Raw genomic sequence first — 12,790 nt, forward strand, 5'->3', positions numbered from 1 at the left:
GCACTCTGAGATGTGGGTGCACACACGGAGTGTGACCTCTGGCTGTGTTTTCTGTGGGAGGGCAGGCTGAGGGGCCGTGCAGTGAGGGGTGTGGGGGTGCTGCTGGTGTCTGTGCCCTGTCTCAGCCCCTCTCTGCCCGCAGAGATCTGCCTGCTGACCCGTGGCCGGCGCACGGCCAGCGTGCGCGCCGACACCTACTGCCGCCTCTACTCCCTGTCCGTGGACAACTTCAACGAGGTGCTGGAGGAGTACCCCATGATGAGGAGAGCCTTCGAGACCGTGGCTCTGGACAGGCTGGACAGGATTGGTGAGTACAGGGGGAGAGTCTCCTTCTCCAGGCTGGGTGCTCCGTTCTGTGCTGGGGTTGGGAAGTGAAGGAGATTCCAGGCTGCCCCTCCTTGTCTGGCTTCAGCTCCCTCAAGGACCCCAATCTAAACCTAGGGGGGGTAAGTTTAGGTTGGATATTGGGGGTAATCCTTCCCTGTGAGGTGCCCAGAGCAGCTGTGGCTGCCCCTGGATCCCTGGCAGTGTCCAAGGCCAGGCTGGACGGGGCCTGGAGCAGCTCGGGCTAGTGGAAGGTGTCCCTGCCTGGACTAGATGACCTTTAAGGTGCATTCCAACCCAAACCATTCTGGGATTCTGTGGTTGTCACAGCTCGCACTGGCCCGTCCCAGGATGCTCCCTGTCCTGTGGCAGACACAGCCTGTGCTGCAGACATCCTTGTGTGGGTGTCTCTTCCCCAGCTAAAGACCAGGATGACATTCCATGGCCACAGCCAGAGAGATGAAGTGACTTAGGCGGGAAGACTGCAGAGCTGAGGAGGGTGCTGGAGTCCCAGGCTGAGTCCCTCAGCTCCTGATCCATCCCTTCTCAGTGCTTGCATTCCCACTGCTTTCCGCATGGAAAGCTCGGCAGAGCTCTGAGCACAATGCAGAGGTCCAGGAGGGTGATGAGGAGAGATGCTGGGGACTGAGCTGGCATCCCAGCAAGGGCGGCAGTGCCACTGGGGCTTCTCCTGCCAGGAACATCGGCTTCTGTGCACCTCATCACCTGCTGCACATCACAGTGTGACCCCTGAGGGAAAGGCTCCGAGCTGCAGACACGGTTTGGCAAAGCCCAGCCTAACGAGGCCCTGGTGGAAGTGGCAGTAGGCCCAGCTCTTGGGTTATTTCAGTGGGGCTGCACAAACCACGGAGAAAATGGGACATCAGCGCAGGGATGGGCCAGCTTGGCTTTACCTCAGGTTCTGCAGGTCTGGGTGCTCAGTGCTGCTCAGCTTTCCAGCCTGGTGCCCTCTGGGGCTGCGGGATCAGGTGGGCAGAGCATCCTGTGCTTCCCGTGCTGTGCTCCGTGCCCCTGCACACGGAGCTGGAATCCACGGGAAACTCTGAGCCAGCACAAAGAACCTCACGTGCTCCTTCCCCGGGAGAGCTCCCGTTGCACAGACAGCTGCGAATGTCAGCGCCAGGTCAGACGGTGACACAGAGCCAGTGGAACAGCAGCCCCTTGGGTGCAGGGCTCTGCCGCTGCCCCCCCCTTCTGCTGTGCTGCTGGCCTGAGACGGCACTCGCCGGGCCCTGGTGTCCCCGGCACTGACCCTCCAGAGCTGCCCGTGCCCTTAACTCTCCATCGGAACTGTTGCGAAATGGCTCCTCCATAGCCCTTCCTGGTGCCCAGCACTCCTTGGCTGGGACTGCCCCACGGAGCCCAGGGCAGCTCTGGGCATCCTGCTGGAGCTGGCAGATCCCACAGAATTCCCTGTCTTTACAAACGAGGCGTTTCCTGCCTTCCTCTGGAACGTGCACCACCCGGGAGGAGCAGTGCAGCAGCTCTGTGCCAGCATGTGACCGCTGAAGGAATTCAGGGTGGCTGCGCTCAGACTCTCTGGATGCACAGGAATTGTTCTGGGGGACTGAGGCTGAGCAACAGCAGTTAATGAAAAGCAGGGATGAGCAGAAGTGGGGCCGCACTTTGGTTTCTGCCCCATCTAGTTCAGGATCTGTGCACAAGGAGGAAGCAAATGGAAGCCTCTTTCCAAGGTGGTGGGGCCGTCACTGGCTCCCTTCTGCCCAGGTGACAATGTCCTGGGGAAACCCAGGCTTCCCTGGGTACAGGAGGGTCTGTCCCTGTTCTGGTACCAGGATAAGATCCATCCAATATTCCCCCTGCACATTGAGAGAGCAGGGAAGAAAACCTCAGCCCACCCAGTCCCATGGAGAGATGGGGGGGGGGGGTGTTTCTGGCTGCTGGGGGGTTTGGAAAGCGTGGCCTAAGCTTTGTGCGTAGCAGAAGGAGCAGGCAAGGGCTCATCCTGTGCAGCAGCAGGAGCAGGGTTGGCTGGTGGAGGAGGAAGGAGGCACTCCCGTTGCACGGCTGAGCACTTTGGAAGCAGTGGGTGGACAGAGAGGAGGGCAGGAGAGGGGCCAGAGCCCCCCAGTCTGTGCTCCCACGGCTTCCAGCAGGAGCACGGGCTGTGCTTGGAGCTGTCAGGCACACAGACCCCTGGGCAAAGAGCTGAGGTGTAGCCTTGAACCTCTGCTCCTGCCGGGAATTGATCCCAGCATCCTGCCTGGATTGGGCAGGAAGGGATTAATCTCCATGCAGTGGCAGAGGCTGGGGTGCTACAAAGATCTGTGGCCCTGCTTAAGTCCGAGTAACTTCAAACTCTGGGGACTCCTCAGCCTGCAGAATGCCCCACACGTGATGCTCCACAAGCCGACACTCAGAGAAATTGGGCTGATCACTGCTGAATGACCATTTTGTCCCTGATTAAGTCTGCCCCTGCTCCTCGCTCCTGGCCAGGCTGTAAAGCTGTGCCCAGTGTTGGTGTGCTGCTGTGGCTCCTGCAGCGAGTGATTCTGTCTGGCAGCGTTGGTGAGGCGCCCCAGTTTGCCGTGCCCCGTTACGTAACTCACACCGTTCTGTTCCCCACTGCCTTTGAAACTGGTTTCCAGTGACCACTGGAGCTTATAATTAGATTTTCACAAGCATTTGCACTTGTAAAACACCACCACTCCCGTGCTCGTTGGAAGGGAGCCCAGCACGGGTGGTGAGTGCTGTCAGACCCAGGGTGCGCTCGGGAACAGCGGCGACGGTGCTGCTCCCCTGCTCCTGTGCGTGACAAACCCCAAAAACACCTGGCACCAGGTGCTCCCCACCCACAGCAAGGTCGCTGGCGAGAGCTGAAAACCTCCTAGAAGCCAGAGGAAGTTGTTGTTTCCCTTTCCCTCAGGAATTTTCTGCCACGTGGTTTGAAATGCGTATACTTGGAGTGCCACTTGCGTGTGTTTTGATACAAGGATCCCAGTTAAGTCAGGATTAAAGATGCCTCGAGTTTCCTCCAGGCACTGCAGATGCTAAAAACCGAAGAAAAGCCAAGACAACACAATTCCAGCCTCTAAATATAATTTATGATACTATTGCAGCATGAGGGTGTCTGCTCGAGATACTACAGCGGTAGAAATGTTAAAAGCTTTGTCTATAAACAAGCCACAAAAAAAGCTGTTCCCAAACTTTTGGCCTGCCAGCTCGTGACCACAGCGGTGCAGCCGAGATCCTGTCGGGTGTGCAGCCCCACTGCCCAGTCCTGACCAATCCCTGGGCTGTGCAGCCTCCAGGCAGGGCGGGCCTGGGCCCGGTGAGCCGGGCAGGAGAGCAGCCGGGAGCGGTGCCAAGCTCTGCCACACATTCCCTGCTTGTCCTTGTGCTGCCTTTGCCCCCAGCCTCAGTTCTCACCCCTTCTGCAGGGACAACGATGCTCCCAAAGGGGCAGCTGGGATGTTTCGGGGCTGCTCCCTTGGGAATTGTGGGGATAGACGAGGATGAACGCAAGTAGCTCCAACAATGTGTGCTCAGCAGCAGTTTTACACTGAAAACAAATAAAGTCCCGGCTTTGTTCAATGGGCAGGTGAGAAACCCCCCCAGAGCTGCCCAGCTGGGAGGAGCAGGGCGGTCTGGGCATCAGGAGATAAATACAGATAGAGACACAGAACAGCCCTTATCTGAGGCTGCTGATGCAGGTGAGGAGAGGAGAAAAGTGCCTTTGGTCCCGGGTGTGCGGTGCTCGAGTGCGTGAGCTTTGGCACAAAGCTCCATTGCAAATCGAGGTGGGATTCCCTACCCCAGTCCTGAGAGGACACGCAGGTGCTCCTCTCTCATCACCTCAAGACCCACAAATGTAACTGTGCAGGAGGAAGCAAAGTTTGAGTGCCACTTGCTCCGACTGCAAACCCTCTCCCTTCACCGCCTCGGTGTGGGCATCTGGGTTTGCTCAGCAGAGAGAACAAGGCACTCCGAGTGTGAAAGGGAGGTGGGCCAGGTGAGTCACACCTGGAAATGCTCCCTAGCACAGCGTGGGAGCCTGGACCTCCAGCAGGAACTGAGCATCTGAATTTCCTTTTCTTTGGAAGCCAAGGCCCAGACTGGGAGTGTTCTGTGCTTAGCCCAAGGAAAGGTGTCAGTAACTCACCAGCCTTGGGGGAATGTAAATGACTCCAGCTCAGCCAGGGGAGCTGGCAGCCCTGCTCTCCCTGCGGCTGCAGAAGGAAAACAGCCCCGGACACCCCAGTGGGAGGAGCAGGGGGTGCTGAGGAGAGCTCAGGAGCCCCATCCCTTACTTTGGCCTTGCTCTTTGCTGTCTGCATCGAGATAAAACACCTGCTCAGGTAACGTTTTACCACTCCAGCACCTTTACGAATAATTGTCAACCCTCTTTTTAATCGCACAAAGGAGGACCTGCTCACCAGTGACACCTCTCCTCTTGGGGGCTTTCCCTGCCTTGAAAGCACTCCAGGAGCTGTCTGCAGCCAGCCCACACTTCAGAGCAGCAGCTGACAGTGCCAGCATGTCCAGAGCGTCCCAGAGCGCGTCCTGTCTCAGCTGTCAGCCCCAGCAGGGCGCTGGGGAGGGCGTGCAGGGCCCTGGCACTGGTGCCACTCGAGGAGAAGGCACCCCTTGGCTTCAGCCTGCAGCGATGAGCGAGAGCCAGGAGCCCTGGGGTGCTCCCGGAGTGTGAGGAGTGCCACAGCTCCTCACCCCTCCATGGAGAGTCACAGCCTGCCCAGCTCTGGATATGCCATTTTTTTTTCATTCTGCAGAGCTCTGTGTGAAGAGTGGGAGGGGAAGAGCTTCGTTTGTCTGGAGCGTAGCTGTGCTGAGACTCATCGGGTAACATCGTTCAGCGTGTGTGTGGCCTGCAGCAGCAGCGCTGTGCTCTGCCTGTCCACAGGGACACCACGGATCCGGGGGATACTGCGGTTTGTGGAAGAGGGGAAGCACTCAGAGGCAGGCCTGAGCTGTACAGGGAGGGGAGGAAAGCTTCCACCGGGGAGGAGAGGGAGTTGTCCCTTCTAAAGGGACCCCCAGAGCTGAGAGGATCCAGAAAGGGAGAAAGGGAAGGGCAGGATGCAGAGGGAGCTGCCCTGGAGGTGTCAGAGCTCACACATCCATGGATTTACTCAGCCAGGCTCTCGAGGGAGTCACTCCGAGTTCCCAGAGCAGGGCTGGGAAGCGTTCTGAGCCTCTGCTAGAGCTGACCCAGCTGCCTTTGCTGAGCTCCTTGCCAAGAGCTCCTTGAGCTCCGAGCAGAAACCTTCCCGCAGCAGGGAATGCAGCTCGGGCTTCACCTGCCTTTCTCCATCCCGTTTTCACATTTCTCTAACAGGAAAAGGCCCCCCATCCAGTGCAGGTCAAGAATCACTGAATTCCCTGTTCCAGCTCACTTCCCTGTGCACACGGACCCTCAGACTGGGGCTGGGGCGTGCAGCCAGGATCCCAGCGCAGCCTTTGGTCCCAGCAATAATGAGTGAAGGGCCGGGAGAAGCGCCCGTGTGCTGGGAGCAGGCCAGGGCACAAGGCAGCCTCGTCAAATGAGATTATTTCAAATACATGCAAATTCAGAAAGTAATTTAGTGACCTGAATTCTTAAAGTGCAGCCAGTGGGCTCAGGGAGAACTGGAAGGAGAAAGGAACAGAAAGTCACAGCTAATTTCCCCCGTGCCTGGGCAGAATTTTAACAACAGGAAGCTAATTTGGATTGTTTGATAGAAGAATTATTGTTGAGTGCTGGCTCCTCTTATGAAATCACATGAGCCTTTCTCCCTGTTCTTTTGTGTGCTATCTACAGTTGAAGGAAGTCTGACTTTGCAGTTCTTAATTAGGGGAGCAACATCTGTTTTCTTCGTTCCCATAATTTTACATACCCTCCCTCCAAAGCACCAGGAGCTTTGCTCTGAACACCTTCAAGGCTCTAAAAATCTTCCTTTTCCCCTGTATTTAGCCCGTTGCTGCAGGGAGGCAAGCAGGGAGTTTTCAGAGGCCAGAGGGTGTTCCAAAGGTGGGGCCTGGGGTAGTTGCAGATGCTTGCTCTGCCCCGGGGTGTCTCCGTGAGTTTGTGCGGAGCCTCCAGCAGTGATTTTGGGTGCCTTGTTTATCTCAGCACCTCACTCTGCCCAGCACTTTAATTTCTGCGGGATAAACATCCCAGGAGGACAAACTCGGCGTCCCTGATTGGATTGCAGGGCAGCAGGAGCCCTTTTGGCTTCTCCTGATGAAGCTTCCCCGTGGCTGAGCAGGAACACAGCACTGGCTCCCTGCGGGTCACTGAGCCTGGCTGGGGGCAGGACCTCATCTCGGCGGGTCACCCAGAGCCAAACTCATCAGCTGCATCCCCCTCCCTTCGGGGGGGGGGCTGGGACACGGGATCCAGGGCGGGACAAGGGTTTGGAACTGTTTCATCAGTCCCATGAGGAGGAGGAATAATCTCAGCAGCAATCTCAGCAGCAGTCCCACTCCTCGCCCCACTGCTGCTCTGTGCCTCATGCAGCACCTCAGTCAGCCCTGCCAGGGAATGTTTGTCCCATTTGGGGCTGGCCAAGGCAGGATTCTCTCCAGAAGCAACCAACAAGGCTCATACTGGCACGCGGAAACATCCTGTGCATGAGGCAATTCATTAGAACGGGGAGGCCAATTAATTTTTCCAGTTTGCCAACCAATTACAATGTTGAAGAATGGTTTTGAAAAATTCCTCTCCCCTTCCACGTCCGGAAGAACATTTTCAGTAATCTTCTGTGGAGGAGAAATCTGATATTTTCTTGGCAAAACAGAAGAGAAAAATGTGATCTAATGAAACAGTTAACAGAGGCAAGCTGGCCTCAGGAGAACAGGGAAGTGCAATGTGATTTCAAAGGGAAAATGGAGTGTTCTGTTTTAAAAAAACCAACAAAATGAATCATTCCAAGATTTTTACGGGTACTACTTCATCTACTTGACACAAACCTAAGGAGCTTTGATCCAACCATTTCCAGTAATCGCCAGGCACGTTTGGAGAGCAGCAGCACGGTCTGTGCTCAGCTGTGCCGGGGAACCCAGCGGCTGTGGGGCTCCCTGGGGGCAGCTGGGACACATCCGGGGGAATTTATCCCGTGCTTCTCCTGGGACCAGCCCAGGGAGCAGCCCCGGAGCCACAGGCAGGTGACAGCAGGATTGGGATGAGGAGTGCTGGCAGCAGCACGGAGCGGTGGCTCTGAGTGGGGAGCTTTGGGAAGCTGTTCCTCATTCCTGTGCTCCGGCCGTGCCCCCAGCCCGGCTTTGCCTCGGGACAGCAGCTTTGTCCCCCCGGTGGCTTTGAGCTCAGTGGGAATCCCCAGCCCCCGCCTGACCTTGCAGTGCTGCAGGAGCTGCACTCGGCCCATGCTGGGATTTGTCCCTTCAGCTCCAGGAAGGGCAGGATTGCCAAGCTGCAGCCCCTCTGTGCCTCTGGAATGCTGCAGCCCGAGTCCCTCTCCTCCCCTGGCAGGGAGACACTCATGTCTCTGAGTGTGCTTGAGCAGCTCTTTGGGTGCTCATTCTCTGTGATTTTAGTAAATCCGCCCGGGAATGGCTCCCTGTGTGCCCAGTGACCTCCTGTGCCCCTCAGGGCCAGAGCCCATTTAGAGGTGACACTGGTGCTGCCTGTGCTGGCCCGGCCTGGGAAGGACCAGGATTTGTGTCCTTAGAGGTGCCCAGTGCTGGTGCAGCCCAGCACACAGGGAACAGCCACGAGAGAATTCCTGCACACGCACAGACAGGCGCTCCAGCCCCTGGAATGACTTCGGCAGCTCCAAACTCTGTTTGCCTTCAGGATCATGTCCTTCCCGGGCCGGGATCTTGCTCTGAGTGGGGAACAAAAGCCTTTCTGCCTTTTTTGTGCAGGGAGTGACTGGCAGTAGGTGAAACAGCAGAGCATTGAGCATCCCATCCCATCCCAATCCAATCCCATCCCATGGATCCCATCCCATCCCAATCCAATCCCATCCCATCCATCCCATCCCATCCCATCCCATCCCATCCTATCCCATCCCAATCCAATCCCATCCCATGGATCCCATCCCATCCCAATCCAATCCCATCCCATCCATCCCATCCCATGGATCTTATCCTATCCTATCCTATCCTATCCTATCCTATCCTATCCTATCCCATCCTATCCTATCCTATCCCATCCCATCCTATCCTATCCTATCCTATCCTATCCCATCCCATCCCATGGATCCCATCCCATCCCATCCCATCCTATCCCATCCCATCCCATGGATCGCATCCCATGGATCCCATCCCATCCCATCCCATCCCATGGATCCCATCCCATCCCATGGATCCAATCCCATGGATCCCACCCCATCCCATCCCATGGATCCTATCCCATCCTATCCTATCCTATCCCATCCCATCCTATCCTATCCTATCCTATCCTATCCTATCCTATCCTATCCTATCCCATCCTATCCTATCCTATCCTATCCTATCCTATCCTATCCCATCCCATCCCATCCCACCCCATCCCATCCCATGGATCCTATCCCATCCTATCCTATCCTATCCCATCCCATCCTATCCTATCCTATCCTATCCTATCCTATCCTATCCTATCCCATCCTATCCTATCCTATCCCATCCCATCCTATCCTATCCTATCCTATCCTATCCTATCCTATCCTATCCTATCCCATCCCATCCCATCCTATCCTATCCTATCCTATCCCATCCCATCCCATCCCATCCCATCCCATCCCATCCCATGGATCCCATCCCATCCCATCCTATCCCATCCCATCCCATGGATCGCATCCCATGGATCCCACCCCATCCCATCCCATGGATCCTATCCCATCCTATCCTATCCTATCCTATCCTATCCTATCCTATCCTATCCTATCCTATCCTATCCTATCCTGTCCCATCCTATCCCATCCTATCCTATCCTATCCTATCCTATCCTATCCTATCCTATCCTATCCTATCCTATCCTGTCCCATCCTATCCCATCCTATCCTATCCTATCCTATCCCATCCCATCCCACCCCATCCCATCCCATGGATCCCATCCCATCGCACTCCCCACAGCAGCCACGTCCCCGGTGCAGATCCAGGAGCAGAGCTCCGGCAGCATCCCAGCCGCTGCAGCCCTGCCCATGGAGCCCCGGGAGCCGCTGCCTGTGCTCTGCGGGGCACAGAGGCTTGGCCTGAGAAGGGCAGGGAGGGAGGGAGGAGCGCTCAGCGTGCTCCTGCAGTACCTGCAGCTACACTCGGATCGCTCCCTCCTCTCTGTGGGCTTGCCTCACATCCGTGTCTGCAAGGGAACGCTTGGGAACAGCTCCCGTTGTCGCTGAGCTCCCTCCTCGGCTGCTGCGGAATCACCTCTGTCCTGAGAAGAGCTGAGTGGGCTGCGCTACCTCTCCGATGCTCCTCATGGGGTATTTTCTGTGCTTTCCACGCTTTGCAGCACAGACTAAACACATTTCATCTTCCCAGCATCACGGTGGCAGGGACTGGGATCTCCCTCCCGTCTCACACTTTCCTCCTTATTGGTGCAAGAATTGTTCCACCTTTTTCTGGTGGTGGATTAGGAACTCGGTGAGTTGTATCCAAGACTCAGAGTGGCTTTTTGGGAGAGCAGGCTGCCACCTTCCCTCTTCAGAGTGTCATCCCAGCTCTCTCCTGCCAGATGTTTGATTTTCCATTTGGCTGGAGTGAGAGGCATGTCCTTAAACTCTTCCTCTTTTATCTGTTACACATTTAAAAGCTACATCATGCACTAGAAAAACCAGCCAACCATCTGGATGTCATCTAGATGTGCCCCAGATCATAAAGATCTGGGAGCTGGCTGGGTGGCATCAAAAGGAGATTCCTCTGGTGCCAGGCCCTGCCCTGGCTGGCTCTGACCCCAGCCCGGGAGTGCATCCCCCCAGTGCCAGGTGCACTCCCAGGCTGGATAAATCACCGCATTTTCCAGCCCATTGCGAGGGCAAAGAGCTGAGTTAACCTCTGGCTGCAGGCTGGGAATCCAGCTGGAACATTCCCTAAAGCTGGCACTCCAAGGGCACGGCCGGATTCAGCTGGGAGCTGCAGGATGCCTGAGGGTCCTGCCTGGCCCAGCCGAGCTTTTCCAGCTCAGGAAGTCAGAGAATAGAACCACAGAACCATTCAGGTTGGAAAAGACTCCAAGATCATCAAGTTCTGACTCACAGAGAAATTTCCTTACCCCTGTATTCGACTCCAGAGTGACCAGGGCACACGAGACAGATGAGGAAAAGGAGAAGCTGAAGGAGAGTGGCTGAAGACTTCACTGGGTTTATATTTTTGAGGTTTCTTCTCTTTTTCTATGGAAGCTCAGGTGCAAAATGGGCATCTTCCAAGTCCATCAGCTTTGCTGCCAGGCTGCTTACTGCCTAAGGACGCGTGTCCTGCTGGACACGGTTCTGTGGGATCTGACGCTGTTGGTTCCACGGAAGCAGGAGAGGTGGTGCTCGTCACCTCGCTGCTGGAGCAGAGGCTGTGCCCAGATCCCCCGAGGGCAGTGCGGGGCAGCCGGGGAGGCACTGCAGGGGGCTCTGAGGCAGCCCCCGTGCTCTGCCGCCCCACAGTGACCCTTCCTCTCCTCCCTTCCTCCCCAGGCAAGAAGAACTCCATCCTGCTGCATAAAGTGCAGCACGACCTCAACTCGGGGGTGTTCAACTACCAGGAGAACGAGATCATCCAGCAGATCGTGCAGCACGACCGGGAGATGGCTCACTGTGCCCACAACGTGCAGGCCGCCGCCGCCGCCGCCTCCACGCCCACGCCGGTCATCTGGACGCCGCTGATCCAGGCCCCGCTGCAGGCCGCTGCTGCCACCACGTCCGTGGCCATCGCGCTGACCCACCACCCGCGCCTGCCCACGGCCATCTTCCGGCCGCCCGTGTCCGTGCTGGGCTCCCTGGGCCAGCAGCCCAGCCAGACGCCCAGGCAGCTGAAGAGGTTCCAGTCGCTCATCCCGTCCGCCGGCCCCTCTGCCGTGGGCTCCCCGTCCAGCACCCCGTCCCAGCTGCACACGCCGGGCGCAGAGACCCCCTCGTCCTCATCCTTCCACATCCAGCAGCTCGCCGGCTTCTCGGCTGCCGCCGGCCTGGGCCAGTTCCAGGTGGGATCCCCTCCGGGGGGCTCCGGCCAGCCGGGGCCGAGCAGCACCTCCTCGGTGGGGCTGAGCCAGTTCCACAATGCACCCTCGGGGTCACCCCTGGGCACGGCTCAGCCCCTGCAGCAGCAGCCGCAGCAGCCGCAGCAGCCGCAGCAGCAGCAGCCGCAGCCGCAGCAGCAGCAGCAGCAGCCGCCAGCCCTCTCCAGCAGTGGATTTGGGCACTTCCAGCAAGCCACAGCCGGCTCCCCATCGACATCCCTCACCCAGCTCTCATCAAACTCCCCCCCCAGCCTCCTGAACCAGTTCCAGCCCAGCACGAGACCACTGCAGGGGGGACAGTCGCAGCAGCTCTCGGGCAGTGGGACCTTGGTGGGGATGAACCACTTCCAACCCCCTCCTTCTTCCAACTCTCCATCCTCCAGCCTCAGCCAGCTGGCGCAGGCCTCGGGCGGGCCGTCCGCAGCGCTGTGCCAAACACATCCAAGTGCTTTAGGATCTCTGACTGGAACGATAGCCCAGCTCCACCAAGAGCGGCCGCCCTTCGCCTCCGCGTCCCCGCTGCAGCAGCCCGGCGTCGCCTCTCCCTGTTACACCCCTTCTGGCCTTAGTCCTCCCAGTCAGAGCCCGGTGGCCAGCAGAACTTTCCAGTGCGGCCCCGCGGGGGCCTCGGGCTCCCAGGGCTCGCTGCTGCTGCCGCAGCCCGCCAGCCCCCCGGCCCCGCCGCTGCCCGGGCGCAGCGCGCTGCCGCCGGGCCGCCTCAACCAGGACATCAAGCTGATCTCCGCGTCCCAGCCCTCTCTACCCCAGGAGCTGGCTCAGACGCTGGGCCACCACAGCTCTCCTCACTCCTCTAGAGAATCTGTTTCCAGCTTCTCCCCTTTCCCCGGCGGCGGGAGCGGGCTCCTGGGGAAGCCGTGCAGCTCCATCCCCGGGCGGGTGACTCTGCCGCGCCAGATGTCCTCAGGTTCTCTGCCACACCCGCTGGTGTTCGGGGCCGGCGCCGCTGCCCTGGCCGCGGGCGGGCGGAAGGAATCCATCGTGCTCACGGGGGATCTGGAGCCCGTCAGGTCCAAACTGCCCTCCAATTTGTGAGGACTCCCGGGGCAGCTGCTCGTGCCAGCCCTGCCCTGCCCTTCAGTTCCCGATGAGTTCGCCGAGCAGTTCTTTCCTTTCCTTCCCCCCCACCCCGCGCCACTCCTGCTTTTTTTTTTTTGGTTGGTTGGTTGGTTGGTTTTTTTCTCCATTTCTTTTGTTTAGGTTTAAGTGTGCTTAGAAACAAAAAGGAAAAAACACATGAAAAACACCAGAAAAAAAACGAAAAAACAAAAAAAAAAAAAGAAAAAAGAAGATAACCAG

At 57.8% G+C, this 12,790-nt stretch overlaps 1 protein-coding gene across 1 annotated transcript in view; it reads left to right on the top strand.

Moving 5' to 3' along the window:
• Window positions 1–12,526, top strand: part of HCN4 (hyperpolarization activated cyclic nucleotide gated potassium channel 4) — a gene marked incomplete at both ends in the record, with an annotated part of 90,883 nt that extends 78,357 nt beyond the window's left edge. The window contains 2 exons of the mRNA XM_082290864.1: window positions 143–307; window positions 10,932–12,526. Coding sequence (XP_082146990.1) covers window positions 143–307; window positions 10,932–12,526 — 1,760 coding nt within the window. The remainder of the gene's footprint in view (window positions 1–142; window positions 308–10,931) is intronic.
• Between the last annotated feature and the right edge of the window lie 264 nt (window positions 12,527–12,790).

This window comes from Coloeus monedula, assembly GCF_965178545.1.
Source record: "Coloeus monedula genome assembly, chromosome: 14".
NCBI lineage: Eukaryota > Metazoa > Chordata > Aves > Passeriformes > Corvidae > Coloeus > Coloeus monedula.